The sequence below is a fragment of the Lipotes vexillifer genome, unplaced genomic scaffold (genome assembly GCF_000442215.2).
Source record: "Lipotes vexillifer unplaced genomic scaffold, Lipotes_vexillifer_v1.1 scaffold1387, whole genome shotgun sequence".
NCBI lineage: Eukaryota > Metazoa > Chordata > Mammalia > Artiodactyla > Lipotidae > Lipotes > Lipotes vexillifer.
Genome location: NW_006790426.1, coordinates 1782109 through 1798255, shown reverse-complemented (window position 1 = coordinate 1798255; position 16147 = coordinate 1782109). Strand labels below are relative to the sequence as shown.

Sequence of the window (16147 nt, the reverse complement as noted above, 5' to 3'; positions counted from 1 at the left end):
AAAGAGAAGATGAGGTTGGCCAGATGTTGCCTAATGAGGCAGGAATTTTTGTTCCAGTACCAAGAATACATTCAGCGAGTCAAAAGGGAGCTCAGGAGTGCTGCTGGACCAGACCCAGTGTGCCATCACTTTGAGGTGTGAGGACTGATCCTCAGGGTGGAGGGGGCGTCTCCGGACCATTGGCACTGGGCCTTGAAGTACACATAAGGGTTTACTGGGGGAGAAGGTAGTAATGGGAGGAGGAAAACCAACATTTATAGCAAACTTACCATGGGCTGTCTGGTTACATACATCAGTCAATGGATTTTCCCAATAGCCAAGTGAGGTGCTGGTGGCAATAATAGTGATGCCAGTAATAATGATTATTACTATTATCAGGCACTGGGTTTGATGCTGAGAGTGTCTTATGAATTACCTCATTTAATCCTTAAAGCACCACTGTGAGGTAGGCGTTATCAACCCTGTTTTACAGATAAAGAAAGAAAAGGTTTGACTAGCTTCCCAGTTCACCCAGCTGGTGAGGAGCAGAACTGGTATTTGAACCCCAGCCTGTGACTCCATAGCACCCACCATGGGTAAGCAGAACCTGCTTCGGGCAGGTGACCCAGTGGATGTAGTTCTTCCCTTATGGAATGACTGTCTCAGGGCTGGTGTCAGCCAACAGCAGCTTCTAAGTCAGCAGATCTCAGCTTCATGAAGGGGCTGCCCTGCCCTGAAGCCTCACGCCCACTGTTTGCCACCAGGTGACTCCCAGGCAAAGCCCCAAATTCTCCCCCGTCACCTGGACAGTTGCTCTGCCTCCCACCTGGCCTTCCCGCCCAGCGATCATATCACTGGACCATTCAAAACCTTCATTCAGCCTTGACCTTCGAAGTCCTTCGTGGTCTGGCTCCTCCCTTCCTGCCACCTTTTCACCATGCCCTGCATCACTGCTGCCCGAGCCCGAAAGAACTTCTTTCAGCCCCGGAACATCCATGTCTTGTCTGACCTCACAGCTTCACGCTCAGCCTTCCGTCTGCCTGCAGGATATGTCTGTCTTTGTGTTTCCCATCCAGCAAACTCTTACGTGTACTTCAAGCCCACTGCAAATGTTTCTGTGATAACCCATCCACCCTGAGGCAGAATGAGCCGCTCCCTCCCCCACTCCTCTGAGATCCCCTTCCTCACACAGCATAATATAGGAAACGTCTGTTACTTTCCCCTGCTCAGCGTCCCTCCCTTCTTCTTTTGATAACAAGACCTAGATTTTCCTCTGGGGAATCATCCCTGAACAATGGTGAGCCTGTGACCAGCATTGTATCCTCTTGGCCACAGAGCTTTAATCTAGCGACCTGCAATCCAGGATTTTTGGTGGAACAGGTCGGGAAAAGCTCTCTTTTTACTGGGATTACTAGCAGTCAGGGTACTTTTGGTTTAAAGAGGGCCTGCCTGAGAGTGAAGCCAGTACAGAGAGAGGAAAGCAGAGCCAAGTGATAGAGACCAGGTCCCGCTGACATCCTTTGAGCCCCTGGATGCAGCCATGCCCGAGGGCAACAACCTCCTATTCCTTTACATTTTTCTGATTAAAATTTTTGATCCTTAAAATTTTTCTTCCTCCCATTACTACCGTTTTTGTTTAAGCCAGTCTGAAGTAAGTTTTTCCTTCACTTCAACTAAAGGTGTTCTGACCAATGGCCATAAGAATTCTTGGTTTGCCTTAAGTTCAACTACTAGATTGTGAGCCTGCTCAAGGCTCATCCAGTCATCTTTTTAATGCCCTGGGACTGGACCGTGCCTATTAGCACATGGCAGACACTCAAAGGATATTAGAAGAGTGAGTGAATGAGTGAATGCATTAGAGTCTGCCAAGGGCTCTGGAGGGATACAAGGAAATATGAGAGGTGGTTCCTGCCTTCAAGGGGCTTATAGAATAAATGATGACACAAGCCCACATGTGTGGAGGGCAACTGACGAGTGAGTTAAGCGAGAAGATTAAAAATGTCATCTGGAAGTAACTATACGAGAAGATTGAAATGAGTGGTTCAGACAGAACATTCTGTGGATCTCAGATGATCCCTGGAGGGGAGGCCTTTGAAGTAGATTTTGCTACGTGGAGTGAAGAGGGAAAGGCATTCCAAGCGAGTGAATGCACAGATGCGAGGCGGAGATGCATGTGACCCAGGAAGAGTCCTTCCCAGGTATCAGCAGCCTCACTTTCTTGTCTTTGAAGCTAGATACATAAAAGTGTAGAAAATAGCCATTCACTGTTTCCATTTTTGTGCTTCTTGTTAGGCTTTTCAAATAAATAAGTTGGGGAATTGGGAAAAAAATCCTTTGTCAGATCACGTGTATACATTTGGTTTTGAAATATATGGTTGCTCTTGTCACAGAGGTCTGAAAGGCCCTCACTGGCCACTCCGTCACTCACCCATCCATTTGATGGATGAGGCAGTAAAGCCTCAGAGAGGTCAAGCCACAAGCCCAAGAACACACAGCCAATTAGCAGCAGAGCCACGCTCCCCAACTCCCAGTACAATAGACTCAGAAGCCTTGGGGGGCAAAAATAGGTAAATGAAGAAACCCATTCCTGGCGCAGAGCTTCACCCACTGCCTGGAGCAGAAAGGGGGATGAGTGAGAGGGCTGGGCAGGCAGCAGATTGGGCCTTAAATGGGCTTCAGATGCTGGCGGAGGAGGTTAGACTTTATCCTCTGTGTCGTAGGTCCATTTGCTCCCCTGATGGACCACAGGAAAGATGCCCAAGTGACCATGTAAACTCTCCTCAGACTCCTGATCCACTTGGGGTAGTAGCCTATTATGGGTTGAATTTTGTCCTCTAAAAATTCACATGTTGAAATCCTAAACCCCCAGTACCTCAGAGTGTGACCTTGTTTGGAAATAGGGTCTTTACAGAGGTAATCAAGCAAAGATGAGGTCATTAGAGTGGGCCCTAATCCAACATGACTGGTGTCCCTATAATATAAAAAAAAGGGGAATTTGGACATAGACACACATCCAGGGAAAACATCACGTGAACATGAAGGCAGAGATTGGGGTGATGTGTCTACATGCCACGGATCACCAAAGATGTCTGGAATACCAAAGATGGCCAGCATACCGCCAGAAGCTGAGGAGGGGACATGGAACAGAGTCTCTCTCACAGCCCTTAGAAGGAACCAACCCTGCTGACACCGTGATCTCAGACTTCCAGCCTCCAGAACTGAGAGGCAATACATTTCTGCTATTGAAGTGACCCATCTGTGGTGCTTTGTTACTGAAGACTGGTGTCCAGCAGTACACAGCCCCGATGCTCATCCTGTCCCTCAAGGCCCTGGTCTATGCTGCCTCTGTGGCCTTGTCTCCACCCCTTGGACATCCGCTCTGCCCTCGGGAAGGCGCCTATGCACGCAGAGCCTTCACGTCGACTGCTGGGGATGCTCTCCCTTATCCCTAGGCCACTGTACAACCTACACATTTTTCTGGTCCCACCTCATCCTTCTGGGCACTTTTCACCTATCAGCCGACTGTGTGCCCAGACCTGCCTGACACCAGAGAAACAGTGGTGAAGAGGACAGATGTAAGCTAGAAAGGGGTCAAAGACAGAAACAAAAAGTAAATGAACAGGATGGATGTCAGGCGTGGTAGTGCTGTAATAACGATAGAATGGGGTGGTGTACTAGAGATCGAGGAGCTGCTGGGGGGCAGGGAAGTCCTCAACCAGGAGAAACAATCTCAGCTAACATCTCAGTGACAAGAAGGACCACCTCTACCTTCCGTGGGTGAGGTAAACCCCCCCGCCCCCCTCCGTTATAGACTCAGGAGGCACCATGCATTTCTCTCTCACAGCTCTTATCACCGACGCCATTTCCTATCTACTTATATGCTTATTTGGTTGTCACCTGAGGCCCCTACTGGACCGTAAGCTCCATGAATCAGGGAGCATGACTCACTTTGCTTAGCACTGTCTGGCACAAAACATGGCACCCAGTTAATATTTTCAGAATTAATGATTCATGCTCCCAGCAAGGACAAGGAATTCCAAATCCTGATTGGGGCAACTTAGGTAGCAAGAGGTTAATCATACTTTTTGGGCCCCGGAACTAATTGAGGGAGTGCTTTTCTGAGCTTTGCTGGCAGCTGCTCAAGCAAGCGTAGTGCAAGACCCTGGAATGTCTTGGAAGCTAGTGGGAAGCCAGAGGCAGGGACTCGGTGTCTTGGGGACGGGGTCAGCTGCAGGAGCTCCCCTCCCTCCCGGAGGGACCATCATCCCAGGGCAGTGGATTTGCGTTCATCTGCATTTGGATGGGGCTCAACAGGCCTGGAAATGGGTTCTGTTTGCTAAGTGGAATTTTCGGTGCCCAGCCAGAAGAAGAAGAAGGGAGAAGCTGGCTCGCTGCTGATTTCATTTTCCCAACTCACCAGCTTGGCGAGGCCTCGCTCCTCTAGCTGCAGTCGCTTGGATCCTCGTACCCAGCTACCCTAGCCAAAGAAAGAAAGCTGTGACTCACCAGAAATTTTCATTGCTGTTTTCTGGCTGTAAAAAGTAAAATACATACACATCTATGTGAAAGTTCTCAATTATACCTTAGCTCAGCAGCTTCCACCTGCTGTGTGGACGCAGGGATGCAAGACTGGAAAAGGAGAAAAGCCCTCAAGATGTGCCTTAGAGGAGAGAACGCCTGCCCAGGTTCATTTTGGCATCTTCCAGAAGCGTGGCTGCAGCAGGCAAAATGGCTGCTAGCATGGAGAGCTGGGTCTCAGGTCAAACGGGTCCCGTTTTTAAAAGGGACGAGTAACCCCCTGAAAAGAGAAGGCTGGTGTCCAGCTCTGCCGTACGTGGCCTGGATGCTTCTTCCTGCGGTCCCAGTACAATCCAGATGTCCCGTGGGATGGTGATCAGTGTGCTGGCCGGAGCCCTCGGGACCCCACACCTGCCCCTCCTCTGCCTTGCTCCCCGGGCTCTAGCCACACTGGCCTTCATTCGGTGCCTTAAATGCACCGAGCTCCCTGCCCCGCAGTGAGCCTTTGCCCATTCTGTTCCCTCTGCCTGGAATCCTCACCCGCAAGCCCACTCTCCTGGCCCCTTTACCTGCCTCCCCCATCTCTTCCTTTAGAGCCTAGCTGAAAGGCCCCTTCCTTAGGGACACTTCAGAGACCCCCGAAATCCGGCCAGGTCCCCTTGATATGAGTCCTCATGCACCATGCTCTCCTCTCTGGCACTTTCTGCGGCTGTGACTCCATCCACACGTGCTGAACTCTCTGAGGGTTACGTGTCTCCCCCACTGGACTGTAAGCTCCGTGGAGGCAGGAGCTGTGTCTGTTGCGCTCCATGTCATGTCCCTGGGGACTGGTCCATGGGAAATATGCAATAAGAATGTATCGAGTGGGGGAACTGCTGAATGACCCTGGAGCTTTTTTCTGGTGTTTAACACCAAGGTTGACAATATGGTCTAAGTAGCCAGGCCACAGGGGTTAAGAGACCTGCATATAGTCACACAGGCAGTATGGACTCAGGGGTACCCCTCCCCCCCAAGTCCAGGTGTCCTGTTTCATCGTGTCTTTCTGTCTCACTATGCTGGGCCCCATCTGTGGCCTTCCCTCTTCTTTCTGACATGGTGAGAGCCAGGTACCATTGTGGCCAAGGCCACAGATGGCAGCTCTCCACAGAGCGGTCAACTCCACCCTGACCCTGGCTGTGGACAGCCCTGTTCACCCCGGTCTTTTAGTCTACAAATGAGCTGCCCCACACGAGGGGAGCCAGGGCTGGGAGAAGATGGGGAGAGCAGAAGCAGCCTCCCGTGCTGGAGTGGACCCAGAGGATGGGCCTGGTGGTTGCACGGCAGGCCTGGGACAGTGTCTGCAAAGGATGGGCTGGCACATCATCCCCATTGTAGGCCTCTTCCAGCTCACCAGGGCAGGAGGAGCGCGGCCCTGCCCCATCCCTCCAGCTGCAGCCTCGACAGGCCTCCTGAGAATTTGCCTTTTCTGCCATGTGGTGGTCACGTGCATTTGTAGAGTTCCAGGTTATTCCATGGTTTCAAATATCATCCAAGTGCTTGTTGTCGGCGTCCACATTTATCTCTCTAGCCCAGATATTGCTTTCTGAGTGTTCCACAAGCCCTTTAGACTCGCCGTCTTCAAATAAAACTCATCGCCTTCCCTCCCTACCCTGCCACTGTAAATGTTCCTCATCTCCGTAAATGATACCCCTGCTCTCAGGCACCCAGCCTGAAAGACTTGGAGTCATTCTGAGCATCTTCTTTTCCCTCCCAACTAGTCAATCTCAGGGTCCAGTCAGTTTACCACCTAAATGTTTCTTGAATCCCTCAACTTCCCTCTTGGCCCCCTCAAGCCCGTCCTCCACGCAGTAGCTAGAGTGAGAGTTTGAAAGTGGAATTTTACCCTTTCACTCCCCTGCTCTAAACCCCTCAGTGGCTCCCCGACAACCTCAGGATGAAGCTCAAACTCTCTACTGGGACTTAAGGCCCTTAACTATGTGGTCTCTTCCTAATTCTCCAACCTTGTTTTTCACTCTCCCCCCATCACTCCAGGACAGGATGCTTGAGCCCCCTTGACTATGTTTGACTCACGAACCTGCTCTCTCTAGGCCTTTGTTCATCATATTTCTCCACCTAGAAAGCTCTCCCCTGTCAAACTCCATTCCAGCTTTTAGTTCTCAGTCTAGAAAGTGCTTCCTCTAGGAAGCCATCCATGCTCACCCCTCCACCAGATCTGGGTGAGGGGGCCTCCTCTGCCCCATAGTCTCCTTCCCATCACTATATTTATGAGGCTGTATCATCGTCTTCTGCTTCCTTGTGTGTCTCCCTTACCCGAATGTAGTCTTGTGGAGCAGGGTCTTGCCTGCTGTGATTACTGCTGCATCTCCAGCCCCTCGCCTGCCTGGCACGTACACACAGAGACAAACAATGAATGAATGAAAGCCTGAATGAACCAAGGCCTCATCTCCTCAGCAGCCACTCACTTTAGCTTGACAAGTCCTTGGTTGCTTTCGGGTAACTCTCCCCTCCTTGCCTTTGCTCCTTCTGCTGCCCCTGTAATCCCGTCTGCATCTGTGTTGCCTCCTGCCCACAGCTGCTGATAAGGAAAGCGCTTCCTTTCCACTCTTTCTCTTACCCAGTCTCTCCCTGGCCAGGTGACCTAATTAATGGTCCCCAAGCTGTCCCAGCACTTTTGCACCCTTTCAAGACCTTTTTCCTTTCCCCTGAAACTTACCTTCTGGCTGTGACTTCCATAAATTTTGCACATTTAATTCCCTTTTGCTGTTCAATTCCTGCATCCCAGGCTGAGCTCAGCCCCTGAAGTAATTTAGGTAACAGCTCAATTATCTCATCTCTCCTTTCATCTTTGCATTTCCATCGCCACCTAGGAAGCTGTGGAAATGGGATGTAAAGTATTTTCTGGCCAAACCCACTTCTCCCCTTGCAGTTCTTATCTTGGTTCATGTCATCAGCATCCAACAGTTCGCCTGAGATCTGAATCTCAGAATCACCATCCACTTCCCCCTCCCCCACCCCCTCTCTATTCCCAGGAAGTCTCCAAGATTCTCTGCTCTCTTGGTGAGGAGTCTCTTAAATTCACCCTTCTATGGCCACCACCCAGGCCCTCATCATCTCTCTTTTCCTGGACTAGGGTCACCTCCTGACTGGTCCTCCTGCCTCCAGCCCCACACCTCTGCCCACACCCATCCAGCCCTCCACTCATCCACCTGCTCATCCATCCACCCATCTATCCACCCAACAAGCCACCCACCCACCAACCCATCCACCCACCCACTCATCTGTCCATCATCCTCCAGTCTGCCTGCAATGATCTTTCTAAGACACACATTGGTTAGATCATACCTCTGCTTAAATAACTTCCATGACTCTCCACTGCCTACAGCAGGCATTCTTAACCCTGGGTGCACATTAGAATCTTATAGAGAATGTTTTAAAAATACCAAGGTTCTACCCCCAGAGATTCTGACTTAATTGGTCTTGGGTGGGGCCTGGGTCTTGGTGTTTTTTAGATGCTCTCCAGGTGATTTTAGTGTGCAACCTGGATTGAGAACCATATGGCCTAGATGATAAAATCCCAACTCATTAGGCTGGCGTTCGATTCCCCACAATCAAGCCTCTCACCTGTCTCCCCATCCTTATGTCCTCCCCTAACACACAATTCTAGCCCTGCTGAGCTGCTTCTCTCTCTTTGTATCCACAGGTCCCTCTGCCTACAATTCCATCTCTCTGCCCCTCTATTTGGAAAACTCCTACCTATTCTTCAAGACCCAGCACAAATGTGACCTTTTCTGTTGGGTTTCTCTTCTACAGCACCTACTACATGTCAGGCACATTGCTGGGCACTGGATATGGTGACTAAGACAGAAACAGTTCCTGCTCTCACAGAACTTTGAGTAGGGTGATGGGTGGGGAGTGGAAACTCCTTAAGGCAGGAATTCTCAAGCCTGAGAGTGCATCGCAATCCCCTGGAGGGCTGGTCAAAACACAGGTGCTGGTCCCACCTCCAGGATTTCTTATTAAGTGGTCTGGAGTGGCCCCGACAATTTACATTTCCAACAAATTTCAAAGTGAAGCTGATGCATCTGGGCTGGGGACCACCTCTGAGAACCACTGCCCTGGAGTGAGGTCCTCCGAGGCACACTCTCCAGGGAGTATCATTTAAGCCAAGACTCAGAGGAAGAGAGAAGAGCAGCGGCTCACACATTCCAGATGGCACAGCGCACGTGAAGACCCCAGGCGGGAAGAAGCTGGCAGGAAAGCAAAGGGGACTGTGTGACGGGGACGTGGAGTGGGCTCCGCGTTTTCTCCAGCTTCTCGCGCAGAATGGGTGCTCTGCGTGTTTCTATCCCAGCGCTTCAGCACCTTCCACTGTAATCCTTCTGCCTCAGCCACCTCATTAGGAGCCCCTCCGAGGCAGGTCTGTGTCCACGCTCACCCAGAGCCCACCTGAGACCAGACACGGAATAAATGCTGAGGGATTTGGGCTGGGCTGTTGGATTTCAGTGTTCTGGCCTTTTCTCTAGGCTATAAGCAAAGGAGAGACTGCTTCGTTTCTCTTACAGCATAATGTCTCCTCCATTTTCCTTAGCGGTCTCTAACATATCCATCCTCTCTCTCAACCAAATTCCTTTCTCCCAAATTCCGGCTACCTGGGCAGATTTTTAAGCCCGTTTGGTGACAGAAAGAAAAGTCAACTGGCCTCTCCTCACCTATCCTTCCCAAGCCCAGGGTTTGGGTGCAGTGAGGGGTGTACGTGCTGTGGCTGCCCAGAGGCCCTCAGGGCTACACTTCCACTTGACTTTGGCAGGATGGTGTGGTCAAAGCGGAAGTCAGCAGAATTCCCTTCCTCAGAAACACTGATTGTGGGAGGCCGCATTTCCTCAGAGAACCATGGCCAGCCCCCCGGGGGAGCCAGGCAGGCCTGGGGGACTGGACCTTGAGCCAGTCACCCTAGGTGGTGGATGGCCCTCTGCCCCAACATCACCTTCCTGCCTTGGAAAGTGGAGGAAGGGTCTTAGGTCAAGTACACATGCCAGATGCCCCATGTGGCAACGTGGGATTATTGGTTTGATTTTGGTTTCTGATTGTCCTTTACTGTCTTCCTGGACACTGTATGCACTTTATTGAGACTAACAGAGGGGTCTTTGGTAAAGCACAGAGAAGAGAGATATCCCCCATTTCATTTTTGGAAATGTCCCATTTCCCAAGTTTCGGGAAACACTGGTGCGTAGATCTGTGGTTCTCAGACTTGAGTGGGAATCAGCAGCTTGGAGGGCTTGTTAAAACCCAGATCACCTGGTCACCTCCAGAGGTTCTGATTCAGCAGGGCTGGAGTGAGGCTCAAGAGCCTGCATTTCTGATAGACCCCAGGCGATGCTGCTGCTGGTCTGGGGACCCTGACACTTTGAGAACCCCTCTTTTAGCATAATGCCCAGCTAGAGGACACTAAGAATGTGTCAGTCATTGAAGGATTCAAAGATTTGTCTTGTGTGTACTTCACTCAAAAGCAGATTTCCTTAGGCTCTCTTCCCAAGTATAGAACCTGAAATCCTCCAGGCCCTCAGCTCCACTGAGGGGCAAAGGAATGTGTTTCCAAGAGGCCAAGAGACCAGGACTGACCCTGGAGGAGGACAAAAAGGTTAAGAGCCTGAGGGACCCCCAGGGGTTGGGGGAGGCAAAGAGGGGAAGGCAAGGGTCCACTTTTTGTTCTTTCCCCTGGATATTTCTAGAACTCATACAAGAATTTCAAGCACAACTGCTTTAGTATTTCTTAACTCCAGGGAAGACAGCTTCCTCTCAGAAGGGAGAGATACATGTAGCAAGTGCCACATCCAGTGGGAGAGTAGGACGGGATAGGACTTCTAGTCAAAGACCTGGGTTTTGGCCCCAGCACTGCTCTGTGACCTTGGGAGGATTGCTTCCTCATGGTCTCTGTTGCCCCAGCTGTTAAATATGTTATAATAAAACGAGTTTGAAAGGGCCCCATGAGGGTCAAAAGAGCCGCGGTGGGTGACAACGTAGAACACTGTGTGGCTGGCAGTTTCAGTGGAGCCAACCTGAGCTGTCTTGGTTTCCACAGGAAGGACCAGTATCTCCTTTCGCCCGTGAACTGTTGGTATCTAGTCCTGCATCAGACCAGGCGGGAGAGCCGAGACCATGCCACCCTCAATGACATCTTCATGAACAATGTCATCGTTCGCCTCTCCCAAATCAGCGAGGATGTCATCAGACTCTTCAAAAAGGTGGGTACTTGGGCCACCCGAGTTTCTGCCCCAGGCTGGCCTTGGCAAGACAGCCAGCCACGGTGGAGTGTGGTCTGGGGACATGGGACCAGGGTCAGGCATGTTGAAGGGTGCGGGGGGCTGAGGCCTGGACTTGGCACCCCAGACCCTGAGTTTGAGTCCTGGATATGGCTGGGGGGCTCAGCCACTTCAGCAACCACCATCACCACAAAAATAAAAACCTTTGCATGGTTAGGTAAGTAGTACACTCATTGTAGGAGATTTGGAAACAGAGATGAGCTCACACTTATATAAAAAATAAAATTCGAAAACAAACAAACACAGAAATTAACGTCACCTGAAATGCTATCACTCAGCCATAATCACTTTGGTTGTCATAGGAACTTCTTTATATGTACATATGTAAATACATTTTCTATGAGTGCTGATTTTATACACTTTCTAGAATATGTATGTACTTTTCCCAAATGAGATCAGACTGCATATACAATTTTACTCTCTGCATATGTCACCTAACAAATTATATAACACTGGATTACAAAATTTTCCCATATCAATAAATATAATTCCATAACATTTTTAAAGATTGCATAGTATTTCATCATACAGATGTACCCTAGTTTATTTAACCAATCCCTTATTGTTGAACACTTCAGTGATTTCCATATTATTATAAATACTGCTGCTGTGAGCTTCTTCTATATACACCTTTGTCACATTCACTGCTATTTTTTAAATTGAAGTATAGTTTATTTACAATATTCTATTAGTTGTAGGTGTATAGCATAGTGATTCAGTATTTTTGTAGATTGTACTCCATTAAAAGTTATAAGATAATGGCTATATTTCCCTGTGCTATATAATATATCCTTGTTGCTTATTTATTTCATTTATTGTAGTTTGTGTCTCTTAATCCCATACCACTAATTTGCCCCTCTCCCTTTTGGTAACCAGTAGTTTGTTTTCTATATCTGTGTGTCTGTTTCTGTTTTGCATATACATTCATTTGTATTGTTTTTTAGATTCCACATATAAGTGATGTAATATAGTATTTGTCTTTGTCTGACTTAATTCACTAAGCATAATATTCTCTAGGTCCATCCACATTGCTGCAAATAGCAGAATTTCATTCTTTTTTAATGGCTGAATAATATTCTGCTGTATATGTATATATAGATATACCACATGTACTTTATCCATTCATATGTTGATGGGCAACTGCTACTTTTTTTTTTTTAACATCTTTATTGGAGTATAATTGCTTTACAGTGGTGTGTTAGTTTCTTCTGTATAACAAAATGAATCAGCTATACGTATACATATATCCCCATATCTCCTCCCTCTTGCGTCTCCCTTCCATCCTCCCTATCCCACCCCTGTAGGTGGACACAAAGCACCGAGCTGATCTCCCTGCGCAATGCAGCTGCTTCCCACTAGCTATCTGTTTTACATTTGGTAGTGTATATATGTCCATGCGATTCTCTCACTTCGTCCCCGCTTACCCTTCGCCCTCCCTGTGTCCTCAAGTCCATTCTCTATGTCTGCGTTTTTATTCCTGTCCTGCTCCTAGGTTCTTCAGAACCTTTTTTTTTTTAGATTCCACATATATGTGTTAGCATATAGTATTTGTTTTTCTCTTTCTGACTTACTTCACTCTGTATGACAGTCTCTTGGTCCATTCACCTCATTACAAATAACTCAGTTTTGTTTCTTTTTATGGCTGAGTAATATTCCATTGTATATATGTGCCACATCTTCTTTATCCATTCATCTGTTGATGGACATTTAGGTTGCTTCCATGTCCTTCCTATTGTAAATAGTGCTGCAATGAACACTGTGGTACGTGACTCTTTTTGAATTATGGTTTTCTCAGGGTATATGCCCAGTAGTGGGATTGCTGAGTCATATGGTACTTCTATTTTTAGTTTTTTTGAGGAACCTCCATACTGTTCTCCATAGTGGCTGTATCAATTTACTTTCCCACCAGCAGCTCATCAGGTTCCCTTTTCTCCACTCTCCAGCATTTATTGTTTGTAGATTTTTTGATGATGGCCATTCTGACCAGTGTGAGGTGATACCTCATTGTAGTTTTGATTTGCATTTCTCTAATGATTAGTGATGTTGAGCATCCTTTCACGTGTTTGTTGGCAATCCGTATATCTTCTTTGGAGAAATGTCTATTTAGGTCTTCTGCCCATTTTTGGATTGGGCTGTTTGTTTTTTTGATATTGAGCTGCATGAGCTACTTGTATATTTTGGTTGTCAGTTGATTCATTTGCAAATATTTTCTCCCATTCTGAGGGTTGTCTTTTGGTCTTGTTTATGGTTTCCTTTGCTGTGCAAAAGCTTTGAAGTTTCATTAGGTCCCATTTGTTTATTTTTGTTTTTATCTCCATTACTCTAGGAGATGGGTCAAGAAGGATCTTGCTGTGATTTATGTCATAGAGTGTTCTGCCTATGTTTTCCTCTAAGAGTTTGATAGTTTCTGGCCTTACATTTAGGTCTTTAATCCATTTTGAGCTTATTTTTGTGTATGGTGTTAGGGAGTGATCTAATCTCATACTTTTACATGTACCTGTCCAATTTTCCCAGCACCACTTATTGAAGAGGCTGTCCTTTCTCCACTGTATATTCCTGCCACCTTTATCAAAGATAAGGTGACCATATGTGCGTGGGTTTACCTCTGGGCTTTCTATCCTGTTCCATTTATCTATATTCCTGTTTTTGTGCCAGTACCATACTGTCTTGATTACTGTAGCTTTGTAATATACTCTGAAGTCCAGGAGCCTGATTCCTACAGCTCCATTTTTCTTTCTCAATATTGCTTTGGCTCTTCGGGGTCTTTTGTGTTTCCTTATGAATTGTAAAATTTTTTGTTCTAGTTCTGTGAAAAATGCCGTTGGTAGTTTGATAGGGATTGCATTGAATCTATAGATTGCTTTGGGTAGTATAGTCATTTTCACAATGTTGATTCTTCCAATCCAAGAACATGGTATATCTCTCCATCTGTTTGTGTCGTCTTTGATTTCTTTCATCAGTGTCTTATAGTTTTCTGAGTACAGGTCTTTTACCTCCTTAGGTAGGTTTATTCCTAGGTATTTTATTCTTTTTGTTCCAGTGGTAAATGGGAGTGTTTCCTTAATTTCTCTTTCAGATTTTTCATCATTAGTGTATAGGAGTGCAAGAGATTTCTGTGCATTAACTTTGTATCCTGCTACTTTACCAAATTCATTGATTAGCTCTAGTAGTTTTCTGGTAGCATGTTTAGGATTCTCTATGTATAGTATCATGTCATCTGCAAACAGTGACAGTTTTACTTCTTCTTTTCCGATTTGGATTCTTTTTATTTCTTTTCTTCTCTGATTGCTGTGACTAAAACTTCCAAAACTATGTTGAATAATAGTGGTGAGACTGGGCAACCTTGTCTTGTTCCTGATCTTAGTGGAAATGGTTTCAGTTTTTCACCGTTGAGAACTATGTTGGCTGGGCCACTGCTATTTTCTTAAGATCTGTTTCTGTAACAGGAATTTTAGGGTCAAATTTTGCTCATTTGTTTGTCTATCTAATGAGGTTAAGATCATCTACTTCCCAGGGGCAGTATGAGGGTTAAATGAAATGGTGCAAGTGAAGGAGGTGGGTATCATTGAGAAGTGTTTCAGGGTATGGTCTTTGGGTCCACAAGTCTTAAATTTCTGGCTTCATAATCCTGGTTCCATTGTTTATTAGCTGTGTGTCTTTGGGTTTGTTACTGAAATTCTCTGAGCCTGTTTCCTTATTTGTGAAATGGGGATAGAAATACCCACAGGGCAGTTGCTTGTGTTAAGAGCGTTATTAATCCCAAGTAAAGCATGGAAAGCAGCGCCTGTCACTCAGTAAGTGCTCAGGAAAGCTGGCTATTATAATACGAGTGTAAGAGACTATTACTACTAAAATGATCCAGCTCATCTGTTCTTGCCAGGCACCAGTTTTAGGCAAGAGGTGACCTGGGATTGCTAGACACACAGAGGAAGAAGACAAGTTGGTTTGAAATATAGTCATCTCTCCCTGGTCTGTATGTGGATTGTCCACTTTGAGGATGACTTCTATTGCAAAATTGTAACTGCAGGCTAATTCCCCGCCCCCAACCCTGCCCCCCGCCACACAATCTGCTCTGGTCTCCTCCTGGGGCTGTGTTTATGAAGTGTAGTCTAAGTTTAATATTTGCATAAGCAAACATAATTAGAAAGGTAAATACAGTGCAATGAAAAAAAAATTCACATAGTGCTTTGCAAAGCCAAACTGAAGGGATTCAGATTGCTTGGTCCCATCACAAGCCCCCGCCTGCTGCTGCCACTGTCACATCTTTTTTTCTGGGTGGGAGGGACTCACAGAGAAAGGGTCATCTGGGCCTTTAGGAAATGAAGGATCTTTTCCTGAGCTGAGCCCTGGGACAAGTGAGATAAATCTTTTCAGCTCTCATTTAGGCTGACAGCAGCCTCACTTGTGATGGAGGTTAACAGAGTGGAAAATAATGAAAAAAGGTCTACAGCTGAGCTCCTGGCCGCCTTGTTACCAGCTCTGTGCCTGTGGAACAAAGGAAACGACCCGGCCCCTCTGGGCCAAGAGAGAGCTGGGGACGGGGCCTGACTGGCTGATTTAGCACAGCGTGGCCCCCTTGTGTCACATCAGTTATAGATGATCTCAGCCCTGAGCCCTGCATCCTTACATAATAATAGTTCTGCAGACCTCAAACGACTGCAGGGGCTGGTCTCTGGTCAGACTGGGGAACAAGATCATCACTCGGCCCATTTTACAGATGAGAAGGTAAAGCCTGAGAATGGCCAGTTGTCATCACTTCCAGGAGGCAGCACAGCTGGACTTTTGGAGTCTGTCTCAGAGCCACGTGTCACTGACATTGTGACCCTGGGTAAGTCTCTCTGAGCCTCAGTTTTCTCATCTGGGAAGAGGAGATGGTGACAGTGCCACACTTGGAGTGGGAGTCCTTCGCCATCTGACAAGTGACATTCTGTCACTGCCTCTGCATGAGGTGGGAGTGGCTTCCAGGCCAGGTGTCCTTCCTGTGCCTGGGCCTGGGGCAGCTTCTCCACCTGCCAGCTCCTCAGTGGTGCAGAATGCTCTTTGACTTCATAACTCACCTTTTCCTGATTCTCCGTTTCCCCTTCTGCAATGCAGTGTGCTATGCCTGGAAGCAGCACTTCTCATTCCACAGCCATTCTAGGCTTCATGCGGGCAAATGGACTTGTGCATGCAGGTGGCCATTGCTTTAACTGTAAGATGTGGATCCACCAGAGCAGAATGGACTGGATGAGCTCTTAGCAGCCACCATAGTGATCAGGACTCTTACGGTTGCAAACAATAGAAACGCAGCTCAGCTGGCTTGAGCGAGGAAAGGGAGCTTATCGGCTCTT

At 47.5% G+C, this 16147-nt stretch overlaps 1 protein-coding gene across 1 annotated transcript in view; it reads left to right on the top strand.

Moving 5' to 3' along the window:
* SRGAP3 (SLIT-ROBO Rho GTPase activating protein 3) overlaps positions 1-16147 on the top strand; it is a 257414-nt gene that overhangs the window by 129420 nt on the left and 111847 nt on the right. The window contains exon 3 of the mRNA XM_007463719.1: positions 10577-10739. Within this exon, the coding sequence (XP_007463781.1) occupies positions 10577-10739 (163 nt within the window). The remainder of the gene's footprint in view (positions 1-10576; positions 10740-16147) is intronic.